General features: G+C 39.8%; 1 protein-coding gene across 6 annotated transcripts in view; it reads right to left on the reverse strand.

The window, feature by feature from the left end:
- The window catches only part of CTNNA3 (catenin alpha 3), an 813634-nt gene that overhangs the window by 65674 nt on the left and 721399 nt on the right, over positions 1–26561 (reverse strand). For all 6 annotated transcript variants that reach the window (XM_067552599.1, XM_067552600.1, XM_067552601.1 and 3 more), the window contains one exon: positions 10302–10483. In XM_067552599.1, the coding sequence (XP_067408700.1) occupies positions 10302–10483 (182 nt within the window). The remainder of the gene's footprint in view (positions 1–10301; positions 10484–26561) is intronic.

The following is a 26561-nucleotide window of genomic DNA, read 5'->3' on the forward strand; positions in this document are numbered from 1 at the left end:
ATGAGTCCAACTGACTTGCTTAATTGTCCATCTACTGGACAGTAGTCTCTTGTCACTTCCTTAATGTTCTTTAGATACATAGGCCAGCTGGCCCGAATGTAACTGGGAGATATTGTGCTCTTCCATTGAAGACCCATATATTAAAATATTGTCCATTAAAACTACAATTCCACTTGTGTTTGTTAACAGCTCTGCCAACTTTCTTTGAAAAATTTCAGGTGCACTGGTAATGCCAGAAGGTAATCTTCAAAAGCAAAATCTCCCAAAAAGTGTGATAAATATGGTCAGTTTAGCACTTTCTTTGGCTTAAAGCATTTCCCAAATGCACTCAAGGCATCCAGTTTAGAGAATACTGTAGCTCCTTTCACTTTAGGGAGGAAGTCATCCAGTGTTGGGAGGATACATTTTTCTCTCACAACTGCTTCATTACGTCTTTTAGCTCTACACAGATCAATTTTTTCCATATTTCTTAGTAACAGGTCCCATTGGGGCACATGAAATTGTTGGCTCAAAGATTTTCTCAAATATGCTAATCCTCCCTACTCTCTTTAACTCTGCTTCCCACTTCATGAAATAATGGGATAGAAATCCTGCAAAGTGTATGTATGTTATATGGTTCAACATAGTCTCAATGTTATTTATACCGGATCAACTTTATAAAGTCCAATATCACCAAATACTCCATTGTGTTCTTCCACCTTTCTCACTATGGCTTATCATGGCTGCAACACTGTGGCTGAGAAGAATATTGGTCTTCTGTCAATGCTCTCTGAATGCACAGCTTGTGTCTTGTAACTGTTTCTGCAGTGAACTGGCCCATGCAGTTCAGAATACTTCCAGAGCTAGTCAAGGCTGTGTCACATAATTTCAGCTCTGGGATGGTTGAATGTCACTGTACCTCTATTTGGAGATGACTGTTGCACATATGGTCCTGAATCAGAAGTTAACTACTGGCAAGGAAGAACAGAAACAAAGGCAAAGCAGCCACAAAGGTTGCAAACAAATAGACAAAGCAACAAGGGTTGAAGGATCGATCTCATCAACATGCCACTCTTCAATGCTCCAGAGTACTTCAGTTTTGATAGACCTACAGAATGGACAGACTGGATGCAGTATTTTGCAAGATTTTGAATCACTGCAAAATTTCATAAGAAACAGAAGATATACGATTTCTTTTATTTATGCTATGGGGAAGCAGGCACAGCACATCTTTTACTTTTACTAAAGAAAGTCACAAAGATGACTATGAAAGAGTTTTGGCTATGTTTGATCCATACTTTATAGTATGTCATTACTGGGGGTGTGAAATTCTCCTGAGGAACCCTTGCATTTGGCCTGCCTGTATCTCCTGCATTCATGGTTGAACTTTCCCCTTGGTGCATTGGATTTAAACAGTAATCTTGATCCCACAGGGCTTCCATCTCCACCTAAAAAGTGAGCCCTTTTATACTATTATCCCAATTGGAATTCATTAAAAATCACAGAGTAGCATTCCCTCTTAGCAATACCTCAGTCAGACATGTATCCTTTTATTTAATCAAAAAGAAACTTCTCTTCACACATTAATAGGTATCTTCCTAATTGAAAGTCTGCTGGAAAAAAACTGATCTCATTTACATCTAAAAGCTTTTAAAGGATCATTCCAAAAAAAAAAAAAAATTTTTTTTTCTCATTTGGCCTTCTTAGCCAACCAGAAGTGAAATTCTAATATTTTTTCCAGAATGTTATTAAAACGATCATAGTAGATGGGCCAATTTCTTACTATATACTATGAGACAATAAATAGCAGGAGGAGAGCACAATAATGATTGACCTAAATGATGAAATAATGTCCCCCTCAAAAATGAAAGCCCTACCATTCCTAGCTTCCCTAAGGTGATTCAAATGCACATGTAAAATGATGGGACAAAAAACAACAAAAACACTTCTGAAGCTGTACAAGAATGCGTGGGTGTGTGTACACACACCCATACACCATACTCATGTGTATACTTACACTCTCTCATTCCGTCCCCTCAGGGGGAATATTCTACCTGCCATAGGGCATGTATAACCCACTTGTGAGTATGAGTTAGAGATCTCCCTCTATGTCGATCTACAGACGATTTGAGTTGTTACAGAGGGCCCTAATTCAATCCCTGTTCTATGAAGGGTGGCCGTCACATGTGCATATTGCTACACCTCTTCATTCCTCAGTCTGTATGTGTGTGTGTAAGTCACGTCACACACGGGACTGCCATCCAGTGAGTAATATGCTGCATCTTGCAAAGGGGCATAGCAGCAGGCTGACCATATCTTCCCTGTTTGTCAGGATCTTCCAGTAGGCAGACTGTTTCTTCTGGAATAATACACCTCCACACTTCTCCTAATGCAGGTCTGTGCTTTAAAAATACAATTCAGCCCTACATTTGGGGACAAGTGAGTGGAAAAAAACAACTATAAAAAGGCATTGAAAAGTTCCTTACCAATTGTCATAACTTTGGTATGGTCAGAATTGTCTGGACTCAAGAAGAGAGTTATATCCTTATTGGAAGAAAAATGAGTGGACATAAGACATAGGATCAATAACATAACCAAGTCTATTTATTTGCAACATACTCAGTTCCTCCAGAATATGGCTTTGAGAAAAAATATTAACTTGAAAAAGCAGAGCACATCTGTGAATTATTTACTTAAAAAGCTGTTGTGATTCTTTCTTAGGACAACTCTGTCATATCAGCCAGCTATAGCCCTGTCTACTTGATTACAACTGCTTCAGAGTCCCACATTCAATGAAAATGTATTTACTCCATTGCCAAACCATTAAAATGTCCATCTTGTTCAGAGGTGAACTGATTGTTCAGAGGCCAAGATTCTGTGCTAAAAGAACAGTCTACAGCAGAAATGCTTTCTTACCCGCATAGATCTTGTCCCCCAAATGTCTCCAGACACAAAACCAGCTTCACCCAACAATGCCAATTACCCCTAAAAAGTCCAACAAGCCTTATGTACAAGATTCTGCTCTAGTCTCTTCCATTCTATGCAGATTCTTATATTGAGCCCGTTAACATGGTAAGGTCCACAATACAGATCTAAACAATGTTTTAACTGTATTTTCTGCTAACTGTTGTAGCTGGGTTCCACAACATGGTAGCATTCTGAAGTATAGATGGGACTTTGGGGAAATTCATCTCTATCTCAGATATAACTGAGATGTGTGTGTGCATCTGTGTGTAAAAATATTAGTTCAGTATCTACCACACTCATCACACAATGTTTTAGGACTGTGAATCTTACTACTATTCTACCATATATCTTCTCCATCTATGGTTTGGATATGTTTTGCATGTAATAAAAGCCTAAAAACTTACTTCTTCCTACTTTGTGGAATTAACTTGCTAAGGGGCAAAAGCAGACGAAAGAATGAGTCATAGGTTCCTCGCCTGCTTCCACCGTGCTTCCTTCTCGTGGAGCAGGTTACTCTCTGTTATACATCTAACCAGTTACACTGGCCAGTGGTAAGGGGAAACAGAGGCACAAGCTCCTTCAACTCTCCATCACCTCTCCACTCACTTGCTTGTGCTGTGATGGTGGTGGTGAGGGAATGGATGGAAGGAATATTGTTGGAGCAGCCTTAGCTTTCCCCTCTGCAACTGGAGCCATAATCAGAGCAAGGACACGCAGTGAATTAAGGGAGGGAGCTTGCTCCCCCCCCTTTTCGCTTGCATAGCTGAATGAAAGTTGAGACACTCTAGCTGTACAGCTAGCTCATCCAGTCAGTTCTCCAGAGCAATATTTTCTGAATGTTGAACAAAATGCTTTGAAGCTAAGAAAAGCTAATTACTGATTGTTGTTTAGATAGACTTCCCCTCTGCCCCCAAGAATTGTACCCATTGTGAAAATTCAATTCAATAGAATAAGTTTGTTAATTTCAAAGCAGGAAAGTTGTTCCTTCAAAATACTGTGTTGCCAGATAAGTCAGCTCTGTCCCTACTAAAGAAGTGAAATCCCAAGAAAACACTTTCTATTTTGAAACTGACAGGCTTGAATTTTTAATTGAATTTCCAAGAAAGAAATAATCCTCGAGAGTATTTGTATTTAAACTGTAAGCAGAAAAAACAGTGAATAGATTTCAAAGCGGGGAGGGAGGGATGAGTTGCTACAATGTTAGCAACCAAGTTCCTTGAGAGGATGATAACTTTCTTGCGTTCTATTATAATTATATCTGCCTTGTGTTCCATGAACTATTTATACATAAAATGGGAGGTCTGAATATTTTGAAAACTGGGTAACTAAAGTTAGGTTACTAAGTCCATAGTTAGCACGCTAAATAAAAGTGTCCTTGTTCACAAAGGTGTTAAGTAAAGCAGAGTGAACAGATTTTTTTTTTTCAGTTTACTGGCAAATCTGAAAAAGAATCATTTGGGTCGAACCAAATTTTAATTTTTTTCTGGCAAATCAAGAAGATGGGGGAAAAAAGGATTTGTGGTTGAACAAAACTGACATTTCATTTTGATTTTTGACATTTTTAAACCTTTTATTCTTTTTAAAAATAAAATTAAAGGAATTTTTAAACAAAAAGTTATGCTGAAAAATTAAAACATTTTATTTTAAAAATGTCAAATTGAAACACATCAACGTTCATTTTTTAAACTGTTTTTTATCAAATCAGTTTAGTGAATTTGATATGAATTTGCAAAATGTTTCAGTATTGCCAAATCTGCATTTTCCAGTGAAGAAAGGTTGTGGTAAAAAAAAATGTTGCCCAGTTTTAGTGATGAGCCACTTGAAGCTCCTATTGAAATCAATGGGAATCTATGGCACCTGTGAAAATTAGGCCAATTTTAGTTAGGAGGCTAAATCTGGATTAGGATGCTAATGCTGGCATACAGGTTTCTGGTCTATCTCTTAAACCTGATTTCTCTAACATCTCTTTCTTTAAATGAACTTCAAATGGAAGCATATATTTAAGGCAAATTTACCAAATTTTCATTTAAAATCATTTGATGTTTCCTAAACTACATAGACTTTTAGAATTGGAATTATCATTACCTGAAGCATACCAAAAGCATATTTCGGAGGGACTACCTGATGATATACAAGCTAGATACAAAATACAAGTTTTGCTAAACCTCGTGACCACTGTTAATTCATTTCCCAAGTAACTAATCATTACTCCTCTGCAAAACAAAGCAGTAGTATTCTACTAGTACAGATACATACTATTTTTTGCAGTTAGTGCTCTTCATATTTGTTAGATGTAAAAAGTCACCAGACTCCATGTCAAGATCAATTTTTGTCTCTAATGTTTTTAACTGTGGCCTTTCTTCCCCAAGCATAATTTTAATGTCATTTTTTAAAAAGTATGTGCCTCAGGGCTCTTCTACATGAACAATTAGACTGTGGCAAGCTGGGGTGTGAATCTATCCCGCACTAGCCTTCTTTGGTCTAGCTGTCTGTGTGCATCGTACTGATGATGTGCATTAACAGTTTGTTAATGTGCTTTGAGCTAGTCCTATTTCAAGAGGACTCTACCAAAGCACTCTGGATATCAGATTCTAAAAGAAAATAAGGCTTCAGTACCTGAAGTATTGAACATTTTCCTTATTCATTCAGTGGCATGTGCAATTATCTCAGACTTTTATAGCAAACATACCTGTGGTGTTTCTTCCTCTCATTCTGATCCTGAAGAACCTTCAGCACTTCTCTTTTCCCTGCCCATGTCGTCCGTGAAACAAGGTCCTGGTTGGAGCGTGGGTGACACTGCTTAAGAGGACCCTGCACTGATAGCCTCATCCTGTTCCACTGACTTCCCTGGAGTAGAAGATTATTCTACTACTAGAGGATACTCACACTGGATTGTTGCAAAGGAATAAAGGTCTTTGGTGTCAAAGGAATAGTCAACTACTTAGTACCAGTTTTTGGGTTATCTTTGAAGTTCTGCTTAGTGGGGAATATTGCTCCAATGGGATCCTTAGAAGCCAAAATTAGCCTAGGCACTGAAAGTTTTGGCACCAGAAAGCTCACTTTTCTGAGTTGATGTTTTCTGTGCCAGTGAAGGATTGGGCCCATTAAAGACTGAGGCGTTACTGCTATGAAGCTTGATCTATCTAGCATCAGCTCTCCAACTCCAGACTTCCCTGCCTTGCTTGGCTTTGAAGCTGAAGATGGCCTGTTCTATCTCTTCTCAGAACGAGGAGGCTAATCTGATGATGATAGATCATGGGGTCTGAGTCATCAGGCCTCTTATGTGAGGGACAAAGGATAGGGAATGACTTCTTATCTTTTTGTATGATATCTAACATTCTTTGGGGCATTCAGTGAATAATAAAGAACAACAACAACTTGAATGGCGTTATAACATGGGAAACCATTTTTAAAATTATAGCAATGATACAGGAGATCTGTTATAAAAAGTCACAATAATAACTAGCTCTTATATAGGACTTTTCATCAGTAGATCTCAAAGTGTTTTACAAAGGAAGTGTCATTATCCCCATTGCACAGATGGGCAATCTGAGGCCCAGAGAGGTGAACTGACCGGCCCCAAAATAGTACTAAACTAACATTAATATTAGTACTCATTAGTTTATGAGGCATTGCCTGAGAGGCAGTATCTTTGCATGTAAACGGTTTAACCAGCCTATGAGTAGCTATCAAGAAGGAAGAAGGAAGAAGGAAGAGGACATGAAGGGTGATTTTCTAATGCAACATTAACAAAGGATGAATTTCTCATTCCTGGCCCAAAACACACATTAAGCAATAACTTAGTGCAACTTACTATATGATGTAATATAGAAGAGGAATCTGTTGAAAGGGTATTAGAGGCAGACATGTATGTAATTATAACTTTCTTTTCACCCAAAAAGAGAAATAAGGGAGCAAGGGTGTGGATGCAGGCTGAACACATGGCTGGAAAGCTCTATCAGGCCCAAAAGCAATTTTCATTTATTTTTCTATTTCTACTTGGTGTTTTTGAACCCTGAGAAGCACAGTTACAATTTTTCTCTTCTTTGTACTTTGTTTACTCCAACCTTCTGAGAGAAGTGAAGATGTTGTTAAAGAGAATCTAGAAATATCTCTACCAGAATTTTTCCAGCAGCAGTAACCTTCAGCAAACACAAGAGAAAAATAAACTGACATTGTCTAACTTCAGATGTTATCCATACAACTGTGCTGGAATTAGGCTGCTGAACATAGCTGGGAGAGGTTCAGTGATTCAGGAACCAGGTTCAGTGATTCAGGATATGCCAAGCTTCCAAACCATCCATATTCATAGGTTAAGGCACCTGTGGCTGATGTTGGGCCCCAACTATAAATAATATGTTTTTTAAAAGATATTTAAATAATATTCAAAATCAAAATAATAAACAGTTTTGGTTTAACATCCATGTATGTAGTACATAAATCACCTATTAGCAGCAATGCTAGCTGTTACAAACTTCCAGCTATGTCTTCCCACCCCATCAGCTACTTTTATGTCAATCATATACAATAGTTTTCTATGATAGAATTGCCCAGTTGCACAGCTGAGGATAGCACTTATATTAGGGTTTCAATAAGACAATAGATGGTGTATCATATCCAAAGTTTGAACAAAATTGATAAAATTACAGTAGTACGGACTAACACCTATCTACAGACCATGAGCGGGAAATGATAATTAACTGAATGGCCACTAGGTAAGGAATTGTTTAAAATGATGTTCGTTAGGAACAAGAATCAGGACTAAAATAATTCATTAAAACCTTGAGGCACAAATATCAACTATTTATGCAGACATAATTCCCATTGATTTAAATGAGAGTTTTGCCTGAGTCAGGAATTTTTGGAGGCCAGCAATGCCTTAGTTTGAGTTAAATTTATTATTATTACAAAAATGTGAAGGATAATATATATACATTAGTGCAGATTGAGATTGCAAGGTGACCTTCAGAGACTAGGGTTTTGTGATGCATTCAATGAGATTAAATAAAAATTAGTGCAAAGTAACTCATTTGGAGGAAAACAGTTTAGACACCAAGTGGGGTAGACAGGCAAATTCACAATTTGTCTGAATAATTTCTGATGTAGTAAACAGGATGTATGAATCTTTTATTCCTTCCAAGTCCTACTATTTGGAATCACAGACTGGGGTTACCAAACCATGAGTCCAGCCAGTGTGTGACTTGGTCATCATAGTTTCCACCATCAGGTTTTCATGTGGAGAGTAGGAGGAAAAGCCACTGCTGTCCCTCAGCACTATCTAGTTGCTGTCTCTGAAATTACAATGGGTAGAATGAAGGGATAGATCCACACTTCCTTAAACAATTAGTCCACTTATTCTTTGCATACCTAAAGGATTTCACTTTCTGGGATTGTAAATGTGCAACTTTGAAGAACAAATCAAAAGGCACAGACTACAAAAGAGAGACATCATCATTGGAAGTATTCAGATCAGGCTAATAAGAAAACGGATGAAATAATACAGAAAAACATTCTGCACAAGACTGGGAATCAAACGGAATAACTACGTGCATCTCTTCAACTATAATCTAAGAGCAAAAGATTAAAGAAAAAATTATCTTCTAACATCTGCAGTGTAGTAACATCTGCATAGTCTAACAATGTCATGAAATACATAAGGTGATGTGTAAATTGTGTACTCCAGTTTGTCGCAGCCTATAAATGTTAGGGTACCTCACCTAAACCCTTTGTGTGGCCTAGGTGATAGCAAAAATCTCTCGCTGCTGACTGAGCCACTCCTTGCCATGGGGCATTCATGTGTTAGCTTTCCTGTGACCATGGAGCCAGGGTGCTAGGACTGTGCCTCAAGTAATAAACCTGACCAAGTCGCTTTGTCACCAAACCGTGCCTGTGGTCTTTCTTTCTGAGGGCTTGTCTTCACTTACCTCAGAGATTTGGCAGTAGTCGACTGGAGTTATGCAAGCTACACAAAAAACTTGCGTAACTCCCGACGACTTCTCTGCTTTTGTTCTGCATGCCATCTTCATTGCACTGCGCCGATGGGAACCGCGTTTCCATCAACGCAGCGCTACGCCACTTGAGAAGGTGGTCTTAATACATCGATTTCTGGATCGACTGAGCGGGTCTTCACTGACCGCTCAGTCAATCCAGAGAAGTCGATCTGACGGTGGTGAATTTGCCACCGTCAGTGAAGACATAGCCTGAGTAACATCAAGGTCTGCTGAATTAACATGCTGCACTACCTACTAATAACATTGGAACTCCAAGGACAGAAGCACCGAAGCAATGATCTTGCAGCCAGATCCTCAGCTGGTATACATTGGTTTAGATTTTCTGACCACAGTGGAACTAAATCAAGTTTCATCAGCTAAGGATCTAGCCCCTGGTGCTTTAAATTTTCCCCTCATCTTACAGGAGAGGATTGTCTTTCTTTAAAGGAATGCAGTGTTATCTGATGGTATTCACCCTATATAGGGCATGACGTTCCCAGAAGGAATGATGGAACATTTGACATTCCACAAGTATTTTATTAATAAACAGATGTAATGAACAACAGTGCCTCTTGATATCATTGTGCCTAATGAGAATTAATATACATATATTCAATGCAAGACAGAATAGACTCCTAAAACTGAGATTGTTTCATGTAGTACTATGCTCAGTTTGTAACATCACCAGAGAGAAATGCCTGCCATTAAAATGGTCTGCAATATGGCATAATGTTCTTTTAAACTGTATAATACAGCATAATGTATCTGCAAAGAGGTAAGGTAACCCAATATAAGCAATCAAAAGCAATGTGAAGTAGGATATGCATCAGTCTAAATGTCTACTTGCTGGTCATCTGCAACGTGCAGTACATGTTGTATGCGTGACTGGATGTCTGACAACATACTACAGTATATGTTGCAAAAGTAATAGATGTTGTGTAAATATCGTACTCACACTTTAAAGTGAGCTATTTCCTAACTAGAGAACTTAAATTACTTTAGGTCAATTTATTCCTTTCACTGAAAGAAAGAAAGTCAGAAAGAAAAGAAGTTAAAATACTAAAAGGATCAACTGGAGCAACATCCCTCAGCAAAATGTGGAAAAAAATAAATCATAATGAGGCCAGAGATACGCATCATGTTTTTTCTTTCAATAATAAACACAGTGAAAAACTTTTAACATCTCTTCTGGTTGTTTCAGCTTTTCATATCAAATTCTTTAAACCTCAATTATATTAGCTTTGCCAATCAGTTTTACAAAGATTTTGTCACCTATCATTATAAACTCCTAGTATTTCTCATTTTACCAATGTGACAAGTGCCTCTAACACTTATAAATATTGAAGCCATTTTCTGCATAATTACCTTGTGAAGTCTGTCATCTCCATCATAATCACACACATCCTCTTAGCCAAAACAATGATGTCATTGCTGGTATCATCCCATATTTCAATCTCTGCATCAAGTCTACTTTTGACCTTCTTGAAGTCAGCCACTTGCTCAGCTATCTTTTCTTTTTCAGCCTCTGGCAGTTGAGTCATCTTAGCCTGAAACATAAGATAATTTGATTTGCAAAACATCTGTCTGTTTTTTCTTATTGGCATAATAACCGGACATTACTAAATATAGGTTTTAAATATACGTAGGCCTAAACCAGCACGTCCAATCTGAGCACCTTTGAATTTCACAACTGGGCCTTATTTCTATAACAATATGAAATAAAATTCTGAAATCTAGTACTCCTGAACTTTGAGTAGACCTAGATCAAAGTTTAAAGTTTGAAGTTCAAATCCATCTCTAATTCTCACCTTCTAACCAAAGATTACCCCTCTTCTTTTTTTAGTGGTACTCATCAATTGTCTTTGGAACTTTTCTGCGTGGATTCTAACAATGGAAAAAGTCAACCGATATTTTATGATCAGTTCTCATCTCCCTTAAGAAAGTTATGATGAGAAGCGTATCAGAATCTCCAATCAGCTCAAACAAGACTCTGAAGGCAAACTATATCTAAAAGGATTAGGAATAAAATATTAATTATTGTACCCTCTGAGCATAATGGTAAAAAACCATCCGACCCACATATTCACAACTCTAAAGATGCTGATATCTTCTTGAATATGAAGGTGATCTGGGTGAATGCAGAAAAAATAGTTAATAATTCTTGTAAATAAAACCTGCTATTCCGCTTTGCTATAATTTGCGGCCCCTTTTACTCATTTTTTCTGCAAACTTTTATGCAAGTGATCTTTTCTTCACCAAAATATTCAAACACAAAAGCATCCTGAACACTAATACATATTTATAATTGTATTCACATCAGATATGCTCTTGCAGCTATTTGGAACGCTTTTACTGGGTTCAAAGCTGGACAGGGTCCTGTAAAACACACCATCCAACTAGAAGGAGGAAGTACCATTACCCAAAATGTCTTATTTTCCTATTTAAGTGGTTCTGACACCATGATTTCACCTCACTGAGTGAGAATGTGTGCACATGGTACCGTATGTATGTACTGTGCCCTGAATTCAAGCAATAGCAAGACAGGACAAGAATACTCATCTGATAACATTAACTAGCTTTTGTCTTGTAGGCTTTGTTTCAGTGATTTGTTTTTGAAAAACATGGAGACCTCCTTTTATGCAAGGCCCAGCAACTCACATCTAGAATTCTGCAAGTAGCATGAAAAGCAGAAATCACAGCATTGTCATCCTCATCCTCATCATGCTACACAAACTAATCAGAAACCACAAACATTATTACAGAATACCCTCAGAAAAGTATCCTCATTATCATGGATAGCAGAGGCCATAGCCTCCAGTTGCTCCAGGAGCTAATTTCTCCTTAGCCTCGGACCCAATGTGGTCTGGTAACTTAGGCAAGTATGTTGGTCTTTTCCATAGCAAAGTACAGAGGCTCAAGGGAATACAAAACAATTTTCCACATGCAGCAAAAGAAATGAAGGCTGAAGACATTAATAGGGAGATTCTCCCACCCACCCCTTTGTAGATTTAACATACATACAAAGATGCAGAGGAAAACAATTGTCAAGCCCAATAACAAAAAACAAACAAACAAACAACAAAAAAACCAACCCAAAAACCAGTGAGTAAAGAGAAATAATTCTGACATGCTTCCTGGCCCTAGTGCCACCTACAGAGACCAATAAACATACTTTCTCTCATACATCCTGTTTGTGGTCCTAACACTGGATGAATCCACTTGAAGCTGAGAGATAATAAGGACAAGCCCAAAGTCCTCCAGGCTGTCCCAAAAGGAACACCCTCCACACTCTGAGCTGCCACATCCTGCTCCGAGAGAAGTATAGTAGTTCCCTGTATTATCTCTGTAGCTAGAGCTCTCAGAGACAATCAAATAAAATATGACCAGTTCACAAACAATCCATTTAGGGTTGCCAGTTTTGATTGGACATATTTCTGGACATTTAATCACATGACAATCTTTAATTAAAGATTAATCTTTAATTCCTGGAGACTCCAGGGCAATCCTAAATCCATTGGCTAAAAGTGTTCCACACAAATCATTTGACCAGGTACAAACTGAGAATAATTATGTACAAAACACTGATGTGCTGACAATTTGCAAACAGAAAAAGAGGCTAAATGTTGCCGGGGAACCCCGTAGCAGTCCTAGTCCAGTAGGGTTTTTCTTTCAGGGAAGGCCATTGAGTCTGAATACAAGGATCCACGTTGATTCCACATGTTCTTGTACTTAACTTTTATAATATGGAAAATTCTTAGCATTTTATATATTTAAATGGTGGCTTGAAACTCTAAAGGTTTCTTTTGTTCTTGTAGGGATATTAATGTATATCCTGCCACCGCCACCATACCCAGAAATATATCAAATCCTCCTTTTAGAGAAAGCTCTGAAAATGTATTCTTAGATTACTTGAAATGCCCAACATAACTGCTATCACACATCCTGTGAGAGAGAGACTGCCACTCCTGTAATTTTTTCATTGAAATAGTTAACTTGGTTGTATGAATGTATTTTTACCATCTCTTGGTAACGTACAGTGCTGACATTTAGAATGTTTTAATGGCTACTCCCCTTTATCAGCAAGATTGTCAGTTAGCAATCTGCCCCACCTAATATGCAGCATGTACTTAAACTGTCCCAGGAGCAGAGCAGGGAACTGACTGTAACTCAGAGTCACAATGTGACCCCTGATTCCCCCTTGCTTCACAGGAAAAGTTACCTATTATGAGTCCCTATCAGAAGTAGATTACTTCCCCCGCCCTGCTGACTCATCTATGCTGGCTAGACCTTTAGAAAGAAGTAAAGCCAAGGCAGGCCCACTGACAGGAATTTGGGGCCTCAGGGCAGAACAGTCCCACCCCTCTCTTCTGCCCGCGGCCCCACCCACAGTCTACCCAACTCCAAACCCCATCCCCTCCCCTACTCAACCCACTCACTGCCACATCCCTCCCCCCATCATTGAGTTCCCCTCCTCTCTTCCATACTCCCCCTTCCCCCAGGCAGTGATTGACAGCTGGAAGGGGTGGAGGGACGTGGTGAACAGTGGTGGGGGGGAACTGAGCAGGGGAGAAGGGACACATGCGGTGAGCAACAGCGGGGAGGCTGAACAGGGAGGGGGGATGCGGCTATGGGGAGGCCAAGCAGTAGGAGGAGTGTGGGAGTGTGGAAGAGAGGAGGGGGCCAACCAGGGAGGTGGGCTGGTGGGGAGGGACATGGTGGTGAGCAAGTGGAGCAGGGCGGGACCTGGGGCGGGGATGAACTGTGGGCGGGACCACGAGCGGAAGTGGTGGGATGGGGGAGCTAAACTCCCCAAGGGGAAGCTTTCACCCTGCTGCTCATGACCCAGGCCCCTTTTAAAATTTCCGGGCCCCCTTAAAAATTCCTTGGCCCCTGGGATATTGACCCTTTAACCTCCCTGTCAGCAGGCTTAAGCAAATGATACACCCACTTCCCATCTCCAGAAGGACGGATTTCAAGCCAGTGGAAACATTTCAAATGTGTCCAGTGTAATCTGAAAATTAACATCTGTGCAATTAAAAAAAAATATAAGAAAATTTACCTGACTTATGGGGACCCCACAAAAATACTAAAAATGTGTGCTTCTGCTCATATTATTCAAAATATTGTTTTTAATTAAAAAGTCATTAATCTGATAAATGATTAATATTTGCTGCAAGATCTGAATTTTGTAGTACAAGAAAAATCCATAAACTCTTATGCATTGCATCAGCAAGCGATTCTTTTTCCTTATCTGAAAACACTGCATTTCATTTCCATCAGAAAATTTAGGACAGCTCACATCAACTAAATATGAATTATTTTAACTACTGCTGTCAGGTTGAAGGAAACACAAATGCAGACACGGTTCAGTAACCAGTCAGATGAAAAGAAATATACAGCTATGTTGAGTAAATTATTTAAAATTGTGCAGATTAGATTAGCGGGAACAGAAAGCAGTCTTTCTCCAATTTTGAATTCTGGTTATTTTATCCAACTTTAGCCAAATAAATTGAATTCAATACAAAATAGATTCCATGGACGGGGACATTTAGAGAGTTCTTTGGTTCTAAAGCCAATGACTCAGACACTTACATCCCTAACTAGCAATAGATATGGAAGGCAGTTTCTATTGGTCTTTCTCACTAGCAGAGTCTTGCTGCTCATAAATCATAAACAATAGTCATACACTGGAGCTCTTGGCCTCTCGGGGATTCTCCCTGATGTCTACTCCATAGTGTTGGAAACTCCTTAACTACGAGTCAAAACAAAAATTTCTGTACTGTCAGTTGAGCCAGTATTTTAAAAGATAAATTGACTCAAAGCACCATAGAAATAATTTTTAAAACTCCATATTCAGAACAGAAATTTGATTATCCCCAAAAGATGGGGAAGTGGTACTCTCATCATGGTCTCTCTTATAATACTTTGGTTTCTGAAACATTTTTATGAGTTTATGGATTCAGGCCAACAAGCCACATTTACAGTATCAGCCACAATGGGAAAACACTCCACTTATGGAATACAGTATGCATGTTTGTCAGATATAACAACCATATAACAACCACTCCAAGATAAGGGAAAGACAGTTGTATGAGTTCTCCTTCCCTTCAGGATTAAAGCAATCAAACTCTAATTTTAAAGGGAAAAAATATGACTTCTGCAGGCTGGGTGGCCTTGCTGTGAATCATTTTGGTACTGAATCAGCTGCAGACAGTAAAGCCCCATGCACACTGAGAAGATCATCATCAAAATGGTGGGTTGGAGTCCTCCATGTCAAACCCATTACAAAATAATTTCTTGTGTGTGGTTAAGGTTTTTGCATAGGACTCAAAGACAGAATTCTTTAAAAATGTACTCCTAAATTCTCTTATCACAACCATTCAAAAATTAAAATCTATGAGCTGAATACTGTGGTGCATTCTGGCCATTTTGCATTGCTCGACTGGAACAAAGCAATTTGAAATGCATAACAAATTCAGTTATAAAAAGGGTAGATGTGACACATCATAGATACTCCTATGCCCCTTCTCCTGCCTGTAACCAGTACAGAGGGGCATAGCCAGCCTGGTCCCATTCTGATCCCTAGCTGCCTTAAAGGTCTCTCAGAACCATTGGAACTCAACATAACTGGAGCAGCCTTTAGGTGACTGGACTAATGCCAGATGACCACAGGCTTGTGGAAACTCAAAGCAGGCTTAAAGCCAATTTTGCATCACCTTCCTAAGATGTACTCAGCACTCCCTCAGCTGCACCCCAGGATCTAACTCAATATCATTATCTGTTGAAAAAACAAGTGGTTCTTAGATTGATAACATAAAAAATAATTAAAAGAAAAGAATATTGTCCTGGAGGTGTTACTGGAAAGCAAGCAGCAGGACAGGGACTCTATGCAAATACCGTGAAGTCCAAGAATCCTTGCAGAACTTTGGCCTCCATGGTTCTGAGCTGATGGATCCCTTTCATCCCACTACTAACCTTCTTGTCTCTCAAAGGGCATGATGTGGCACAGCGCTTGCATGGTCACTCACATCAAAGTAACGGATATATTTTCTAATATAGTGACTGTTATTATAACACTGTGGTTACACTGCAATTACAATATAATTACACGGTGGTTATTCTTGTTTATAACAAATTACCTTTAATTCATATAACTGGAAGGTTAAGAAGATGACTGAATTGCTTACATTACAATTTTGGTTTTATATGTAATGCATGTATTTTTGGAATCCACATACATTAAGCAGATTTTATTTACATTGCAATTACTCTGCCACACAGTTAATTTTCCCAGTCATATGAATTACTGGCAATTATAGGTTTCACAAAGTATAACCATGGTGTAATTACAGCCACTGGATTAGAAACTGTAACAGACAATTTTGTGTCCTATTTTCCCTGTTTGTTTTAAAATGTAAAAAAGTATGAAACTGACCAAATATACAGGCAGATCAAATCATAATAAGATCTCTGTAGCTGAGGAACTGGCTGTTTGCTTGTAACCGGGGGGCTGTTCTAGCTGAGAGTAACGCAAGAGATGAAATGGAAAGAAAGGAGAGCAAGGCGTAGAGAGGGAGAATGGATCAAAATTAGGAGAGTATATTGTCTATTTTACATAGCGAATATGTAACTATCATATCTCCCATCTTCTATCAGTTGATGGAGAGGGCTAATTTACACTCCTATCCACAGCTTCAATAATGTTTGAGCCTAGGAACAGAGATCCATGTTTGCCAACCTTAAGAAAGAGGAGATTTTAACAGAAGAACCATGAAGTATGATTTTTGCTTATTCATTCACAATAATGTTTTCCAGGTGGAATATGAGAAGTTATCCACTGGAGCAAAGTGGCCAAGGAAAATCACAGAATGCTGACCTTGACTTTTCTTTAAGTTCTCTGATACTGCTTTGAAAACATATGTAGCAACAAATCATAATATTACATCCACAGCTTTTTAAGCGTGATGTGATTTTGTATCGAGATATACAATGTAAAGTGAAACGTGAAATAAAGATTTAAATGGAAACTTTGCTGTGATGTAAATGCAGGGTTATTTTGTACAAGTTGTAGTAAAGTCAGGCCAGATGGCCACAAAAGGGTATACCAGGGCCGGGGTATGAACCCAAGAATGCCAAAAGCCCTTTCTTCTGCAAGCAGAGGAAAGAGTACTGCAGGGCAATTAGAGACATCTGGACCCAATAAAGGCGACTCCAGGTGTACTTAAATCCCGCCTTCCCTTAAGGGAGAGGAGGGGGGAGCAAAAGAGGAGGAAGTTGCCAGAAGGTTTATGGCAGCTGGAGGAGAAACTTTCTCCGGGCTAGGAGATGGTGCTTCTCTTCAGCCAGAGGAACAGAGAAGGAGAGAACTCTTGGCCCCAGCCAGCAGGAAGGAGCCACAGCAAGGTACCTCCCTGGGAAGACGGGGTAACTGGTGACTCCCTGGTTCACTACAAGGGGCAGAAGCGTTAGACCCACTAGGGAGAAGCCAGCTGTTTGCCACAAAGTGAAAGAGAGTTTTCATTATTTCCATAATAAACACAAATAGTTGCAAACTTCTTCACTACAGTAAAAGATAATGGTGTTAGGAAGCTGAGGGTGGTGGTGAGGAACCATCCTGCAAACATTTTGGTTCTTTTACAAAAGAAAAAAGAATTACTGAATTTAGTTACATATCCTAGGTAGCCAGTATATCTGAAATTAGGGTAATTTCAAAGGGGATTATCTGATGACTTCTGAGTGGGTTAGCCACATTGTTATCCACCTCATTATTCATAATACTAGAGAGGGGTAAACTGGCATATCCCAAATTAAAACTAGGCTTGTATTGAACCTTAACCAATTTTAAGTTTCAGATAAGTTTGGTGTCACAGATTCACACCTTGAAAGGGTAGACAGGACACTATAGTCTAACCTCATGCATTAACACAGGACACAGATTTTGACAATTCTAGCATAAAGCCCATAACTTCTCATTGAGGTAGACCAGATTTATGAGAGAGACAGATCCAGTTTTGATTTAAAGACTTCAGGTGATGGGCAATTCATTACTTCCCTAAGTAAATTGTTCCAATGGTTAATTACTTTCCAAAGTCACTGCTTTTCAGGACACAGGGTGTAACCTATAAATTGTAACTAGTTCAGAGTAAGTAGTCTAGAGGACAATTATTCCATTTTGGGACAACTTTTGAAGTTTCAAAATCTGTTTTCATTCCTCAGTGGAACAAAGCCCAAAACTTTCAAATGTTTTTTCAAAAACATGTGTGTCTATGGCTGACCTGGGGTGTGGGAGACTCAGATTCAAGTCTCTGGTCTGCCTCACTCAGCATAGTTTTTCATTCCAGGTCATTCTAAATCATGCAGAGTCAGTTCTTCCACATCTCAGCCAAGTACCCTAACCTCTCATCAACAGAGTCAGTCTGTCTCTCTGATGAAAATTTTGTGGAAACTCCTTCATCTCCGCAAAACACTTCAGTGAAACCAAATATTTAGACAAAAAAGTTCTAACTAGCTCTCACTATGAGTTCCATTCCCCCCCCCAAGATTTATGACATATTGTTCAGATGAGCCCAGTTTACCGGGTACACAAGTAGGTATTTGGTTACAATTATTATACACGTGTGTTTTGTACGGAAGACTGTAATGAACATTTCTCTCAGCACAGCAGTGTGGCACGGGATGGCTATTACAATGGATAACAAAAGTTCTGTCCATTATTTCTTAATTAAAAGTCTTATTTTTTCTAGTGGGTTTAGCACCATAAGGTTTTCTGACAAAGATTCAAGAATTCATGGTTGAGAGAGTATACAGTGTATCTTCAGCAGTGGAAGTGGAGTCAGAGGGGAGGGACAGTTATTGATGAGACACCAGGGGAGCTCAGAAGATGGGGAGTTATGCTGGAAGCAACTCAGCCACATGCACAGAGCAGTGCACAGCTTTTAATAAAGTTCACCTTATTCAGCTTAACTGGCAGTTAGCTTCACTCTTTGCTAATGAAACATGGGGGCAGCATCTGAGCTTTGAGTTCTCTTAAGTGCAGGAGCTGACAGCATGAATCATGCAACTTGTTCTGAAGGACCCTGGTGGGGTTTTGCAGGCACAGTCCTAGCCTAGCAATGGACCTGGTGAAAGGAGGAGTTTGAGCTGTTCAAAGACCTGTCCATGCAGAAGGACAACAAGAGCAGGAAAGTAAAATGGTTTTACTTTATTGGGAAACAAGGCAGAGAGATTGGCACCACCCTGAAGTGCACCACTGCCCCAAGTCTCAGAGCAGTCCTAGGAGCCCTGGGGATCGACTGCTTCCCAAAGTGGAATCTAACTGTGGAACACAAGAGATTTTTCATTACAGACCAAGCTAATGTGGAGGGGACAGACTCCTCACGCATACTGGCTGCTACAGGTAATTTTGGGAACTTGACAGATTCCTTGATTTGGGACAAGACTATCTGCAGCACTGGGGATCACCACCTACAAGAGCAGCTGCACCAAGAAAGTGAACTGGCATTAGACAGATGCTTAAACATGGGACGTGCAGCAGAAGCCTCAAGAGAAAGGATGAAAGTCATAGGAGGCACAACACATGCATGAGTATATGCAGTAAGGCAACAGCAAAGGAGACAGATAGCCAGCCTTCCATACCCATAGTGAGATGCATTTAATGTGGAAGCCAGCAAGAGCAGGTAAAGGAGAAGTCCCCCCACACTAGGACAGCAATACAAAGAACATGGCAAGTTGAACCATTTTAGCACAGTTTACAAGAGTAGAGGAGTTGCCAGAAGGATTAACTCAGACTTGTACAAGAGGGAGCTGGCAAATCAGACAACAGTGATGGCATCATGACTGTCTGCTTGAGTCCAAGAGCATATCAGATTCAGGCTGTCAGGACAGGAGAGTGACTAGGGACATTACCAACCTCTGTGCATGCAACAATGTTAATAGGAAAATATCCAATGTGATTTCAGCTTAAATAGAGGGGTTTTCTGCAATGTATTTCCCTGGGGTGCACTGGATTTGAACATACCCATTACAGAAAGTAGGCATAATCTAATAATATTCAGTGAGAGCATAAAGCAGCCCACAGGGAAACACAACTTCATAGTAATTAACCCAAAAAATAATATATAGTTCCAACTGATGTCTGTAGTTGTAGATAATAAGCATCACAGACCTCTCTTAGGAAATACAACCATACAAACCATGGATCTGATCAGGATGCAGTGTCATACCTTCAGTACAAGCAGCAAATGAGGAAGTCCCATGGACAATGGAAACAATTTAAAAACATATGGGGATGTTTTCAAAGGCAATGGGTGCCTCGAAGGAAAGCTGTGACTGGCAGCGGACTCCTACAGTGGAACCTGTGTGCTTACCATGAAGAAAAATTCCAGTGGCACCACATAAGCCAGTACACAAGGAGCTCAAATGTCTGCAGAGCACATGTAGAGGCCAGTTCAGCCTCTACAGATGAATTTTCCATCCAATTTCTGTTCACACCCGGCTGCAGTAGCAGAACCCATACGTCATATCACAAGGCAGAATGTTGAGTGGAACTAGGCATGACCCCAACAGCAAGCATCTCACATGCTGAAACAAATGAAAATGGATGCCCCTATCTTGAAATACTAGCTGCCAGGACAGCCATTTACACTCTAGTGTGATGCATTGCAGAAAGGACTTTGTGTAGCTCTTTTGCAGGAGCAGTCGGTGGCTTATGCCAGCACAACTCTGTCAGAGACTGAACACGGTACACCCAAACAAAAAAAGAGCTTCTGGCTTTGGTATTTGAAGTGAAGCAATTCCTTCAATACACCTTTAGCCACAGAGTCATAGTGCAATCAGACCACAAATACATAGAGAGAATTTGGAAAAGCCCCTTTATAGTAATCCAAAGAGATTGCAGCACATTAATGCGCCTCAAGCACTACCAGGTAGAGATCAGATATTGTCCAGGATGATTACTTATGTCAGCTGACACCCTCAACAGGGCATATATAACCAGTGTCACTGAGCTGGGGGAAGGGGATCGGGACATTGACTCCATTAACATGCTGCACTATGTCCCTGTTTCAACAATGAAGCTGATGGAAATCAGACAAGCTATGGAAAGGACACAGAACTGCTGGCAGACATGAAGAGTGATGCTAGCAGGATGGCAAGAAGACAAAAACTATGTACCAGTAAGAGCAGAACCATATTTCAAAATTAAAGATGAGCTGAGTGCTTAGGATGGAATAATATTTTGAGGACAGAGCTGCTGTCCCCACCTCATTACATATGGATGTCACGAAGAAATAGATGTCTATCTCCTAGCTATTGATAGCTGTCTTAGATAGTCTTAAGAGTGTACTTACTGTCTGGTAATGAATACCAAACTCCACGCCTTGATAGCAGAGTGTGACACCTGCCGATCATAGAATAACTACTGGCAGAAAGAAACTGTTACCACATGAGCTGCCCACTCGATCACGGGAAAGAATGGGAGTAGATTTATTTACCTTCAAGGAAAAGCAGTATGGTTTACAGTGGATTACTGTTCGAACTTCTGAGAGGTCAATGCCCTGCCCGATACAAGAAGTCAGTGACTGGAAAACTGAAGACCCACTTTGTGAGATTCAGTATTCCAGACACCGTATTCACTGACAACACAACTCAATTTGCCTCAAAAGAATTCAAGGTATTTACACGCAAATGGAAGTCTGACCACCACACCCCCTTCCTAGCAAACATGCAAAGTAATGGCAAGGTGGAATCAACTGTGAAAATAGTAAGAGACTTTTACACCAGGCTGGTTCTGGCTGATTCAGATCCCTTGTTAGCATTATTGTCACACAGGAATACCTCATCAAAGGGTGGTCAAAACAGTCCAGCTGTTACCTGGCAGCTCTGTGTTCTTGGGGAACCAGGGCGCAAAACCCCTACTCTCTGTGGCTCACATGAATCCCCCTCCAACCCCTGCTTGAACCAGAAACCAAAGGCATCTCAATATGAAAAGGCAGTGGAAGACACACCTAAAACCCTCCCAATAAGGGTGTTACAACTCCCCTAGCCTCATCTACATCAAAGATGTAAAAAGGAGGCATCTCAATTAGCACATTGAATGGAGAACAGAAGCCTCATCTACATCGAAGATGGAACAAGAATTAGCATAGCATACCAACCTCCAAAGCAGAGATCACACTGAACTCTGGGATTGACAAAGCAAGGATGCACTGCATGATGGAAGATCTCTGCCCTTGATGTAAATGAACTCACACCTGCACACATTCAGCTCCGCAGTTATCAGACCATTCTATATATTGATATGCAAAACACTGAATCTGCCGGGTTGCATTGTGAGCTCCCTGAAGGAACACTGCCCATAGCCAGAAATGATCAGCTCCTTTTGTCCAGGATTAAGAAATCCACTCTGGGATACTTCCTTGAGACATTGTTTACCCATAAACAAACCTGGGGGTCTACAAAAACCCCTACCGAAGTCAAACCTCTGTTCTGATGCCTGGATCCAAATTCTGCATCAGTTCCACGGGAACTTCCCCTCTTCCTGACTGATCGTGTTGGGGGCTCTGCCTGTCTTAAGCGCTCCGGACCCTAAGCTGAACAGTCTCTCTCCTGGGAACCTTTGCGCTGCACGGAGTGGTGGGACCCACCCTATCTTCTCCCTCCTACACTCTCTCTCTCTTTTAGTCCAGGCATAACTTTCTACTTTTATAATCAAACCTGTGATAGCTTTCTCCAATACCCCAACTGAAACTGTGTAGTATTGTAAGAGTTTGATTGTTTTTCTCTCCTTGTATGGTATTACTATTAGTATCATAAGTTTTATATACCTGGCAATCAACTATGTTATAATCAAGCTGGTTGCAAATCTCTCTCTCTCTCTCAACTTCCTATCCTGCTCTGCAGCAATGCTTCTTTTACCTAAGCCAAAGATCCCTGGAGTACTCAAAAATCCTATAGGGTTTGCTCATCAAGGGGGTTACTGCTAGAACACTTGTAGAGTGACGTGAGAAGTGCTGCTCTGCCTAGTCTATAGAGTCCAAGGGCAGATAAGGGTGCAGCTGAAAGTGCTGTTTGACCCAGCCTGATTGAGTCCAGGGGCAAATAAGGGGGACAGCTGAAAAATGCTGTTTGGACCCAGCCTGCTCAAGGAGTGCGCTGTATTCTGATGCATTGCAAAAGTGCATACAAGGGTGGCCGCTGAAAGTGTTGTGTCATCCAGCCTGCTGAGTTCAGCAACACATAAGGGATCAGCTGAGAGTGCTGATAGCCCGGTCTGCACTTGGTTAATCTGGAATGTATGTGTGTATCTGTGGGGGGTTTATTTGAATCTGGGGCTGGAGGAACCCAGCCCTGGAAACCTTAGGTCCTGCAGGATAGCTCTATTGGGAGGGCACTTGTAGCCATATGAACACACAAGTAACACAAGCAGTACATTAATAGAATCACACATACCCCTTCCAGGAAGGTAACCCTAATAAATAAGTATACCTCAAGGTGACGGGCAAATCTAATAACACAGCACAGGTGCTCACGGAACAAGTATCAAACCTTGTTACCAATGAGGGGAGACCTGTTGCAACCAGAAGGATGAGGATACCATCGAGAAAAAGTGGCCAACAATCAGAGAAAGCAGGCACTAGAGTACAATAGGTCATCCAAGGACCTAGCTATCCCTGGAGGCAAACACTCTTGTGAGAATCCAGCCATTAGAGTGATACCAGAAAAAGTGGACTAAAGGAGCAATGAGTAGTACAGTGGCACCCAGGTCATATGAGGTGATTATGCAACAGGGACAAGTGATCCAAAAGAATAGAAGACACTTATGACCCAGCAGACACAACACTCAGCATTAGCCTACAATGATACAGAGACCATCACAGAACAGACACGCAAAATCATCCAGAGGCCAACTACACAGGGAGTAAGGAGACTTCACAGGGAAACAGTTTGCTAGACTTGGAGACAGGTGACAGGGAACACAGACAGGCCATTCCTGGTGTGGTCACTTGTTGAGGAGATCAAATTATCTCAAAGACTATGTAACTAGCTGAATCTGTGGTAAAGACAAGACCTATGTGCTAGCAACCTCTGGCTGAAGGGTCATATGGTGGGGGTCTGGGCCTCAATTATTTGTTTTTAATGTTTATATTAAAATATTTGTAAAATTGCTAAGATGTATCATGATCAGTGGAACTGGAATCAGAGGCTCATGTTCCCTGGAGGAACAGTTATTAACTGGATGCCATGGGAACTGGGAACGTTTGGAGTTAGGCTGGAAGCAACTTAACTACATGGACAGAGCAGTGCACAGGGTTTAACAAAGTTCCACTTGTTCAACTTAACCTGCATTCAGCTTTACTCTTTTCTAATTAAACACAACGGGGCTCCTCAGAGATGGATTCTGTGGGCATATGATATTCACAGGTAGAAGGGGCTGAATTACTTTTGCCAAATTTCCTCAGAACCTCAGCTTACTGATTGCTGTCAGCAGCCATCTGTTCCTGATTTTAAGTGCTGTGAGCAACCCATTTGCTGAAGCCCAGCACTCTTCAAACAAGTCCAAGAATTGCCTGCCTGATTTGTGCTGTGATGTATTTATTTCTTGTGTATTTTTAGTCACATCATAATTAAAGGACTTTTCCCTTCATAAGCATAATAAAGTAATGAGTTTTTCTGCTTCTCACAATATCATCTTAAATCTCTTTCTGGGATCTTTTTTAAATTGATGGAATCTCTCTCAACATATAATAATTTAATTTAACTTTAACTTTAAAACTGTGTGCGCAAAAAGTGTTTTGCATATTGGAATGAAACTGAATATTTTTACAATCCCAGAAGATACTCTTGCCCATACGCCCTCCCCCACTCCAGAGATTGGCACATTCTGGATTCATTTTACTGGTAATTACGGGAGTGTAAAAAAGTGTCTGAATGTTAGAGTATTTTAAAAATTGGTGATGGGGAAGAAGTTTTCCACATCAAGCAGTAATAAAACAATAATAATAATAATGGAAACAAACAGCTTTCATTATTTGAAAACTTATTTTTTCCAGTTTTGTTTTTTTTTACAAAAAATATTTTGAAAAAATTGTTCAGTAATTTTGGTGTTTCTTTCCTCTTTCTCTAATGTTCCCTCCTTGTTTCCAGTTGGACAAGTAAATAAGTGAGGGAAGGTATTTCCCCCCCCCTCTCTTTTTAGCTTTCCCCACATTTTCCATTGTGGGGGTGGGAGAACACAAATGGAGAGAAAGTAGGAGTTTCCCCACTATTTAAAAAATTCAAAAATGTTCATTTTTAAATTTCATAGAAAAATGAAAAAAGTCAAAGATTCCATCATTGACTAATACTATTTCTCAATAAAATAACTTTACATTGAAAAAAGCTTCACCAGCCTAATGAGTATATTCCACTGAAATTTGGTTTAAATGATAAGGGGAGGGAAAGGAAAAGCAACAAATAGGTGGGTAGCAAACTATAAGGTAAGTAACCATCATAGTATTTTAACTTGCACCTTTGTCATGCCCCTGTGTGTAAATGACACCAACATAGACCCAATTATTGATTCCAATCTTGCACCACCTTACACATTACTTTTTAATTAACCCTATGCTATTTATCTAATTTTAGACATCTCCCTTTTACTACTCTGCCAATGTGATTCAACCTTATCCTAGAGGGGACTTACCTCAGGACAGGAGTGAGAAAGTCAGTTCAGTTTCCATGCCACCACTGCCCATTTTTTCAACTGGTGAGTTCCCCAAGAAGTTGTGGTGCTCTTTATGATGTAGGCAGGTATGCAGCCACAAAGAGTCACATTGAGGCCACTAAACTCATTTTGCACAGGAAACTGAACAGCTGCTGATAATAGCACCCCTAAAAACTTCAAACCTGAGCTAGATTTTAAGCCAGAAGATGGAAGGCAACATATCACATTGCTAATGTCCTGAGTCATCCAGTAACTCCAGTCCCCTCCTTTACTGAAATTATGAGAACATATGAGTTATGCATGGAAATGTGATGCTTTTGATAGATCACAGCTTTTGTCAGGGATTATTGTGCTCTGTATTAAATGTTAAAATCACTATTAGCAGAAGTACTTAAACTCACAGAAGAAAGTTATTGGCACTATGCCCTGAATTCTTGTCATTAGGCTTTCAAGATTCTGTGTTGCTTTGGGCAAAATAAACTTATGAAAGGATTTTTTTTTTAAATTAACTTCTTTTAACTTATGAAGATACCAAAATTTTCCTATTAAGTCATTTAGGCCAAAAGAAACTCATCTAAATGAAAATGACAATGTATGTTTTAGATAATTCTTTGTTACCTGAAAATGAATAGTTGCCATATTTGATGGTAAATTGATTTCTATTATAGCTATTGCTTTGTGTGTCAAAATGTAATGCAAGTACCTTTAGATCTGCCATTGAATTACAAAGTGTTTTTGTTGTTGTCATCACCATCATCCCTACTGCATTTGCTAAATGTTTACTGGACTTCTTATAAGCAGTGAATTTTTTTGAGCTTTTTTCATGTGTCCTATAAATACTTTCCCTGTTTTCCTTTATTACAATTACATATTAGCAATTTAAAAGATGAATACAAACTTTAAATAGAAAGAATTTCTAAACC

Source organism: Emydura macquarii, unplaced genomic scaffold, assembly GCF_026122565.2.
Source record: "Emydura macquarii macquarii isolate MOO-44397 ecotype Brisbane River unplaced genomic scaffold, CSIRO-AGI_Emac_v2 contig_1390, whole genome shotgun sequence".
In the NCBI taxonomy this organism is placed as follows: Eukaryota; Metazoa; Chordata; order Testudines; family Chelidae; genus Emydura; species Emydura macquarii.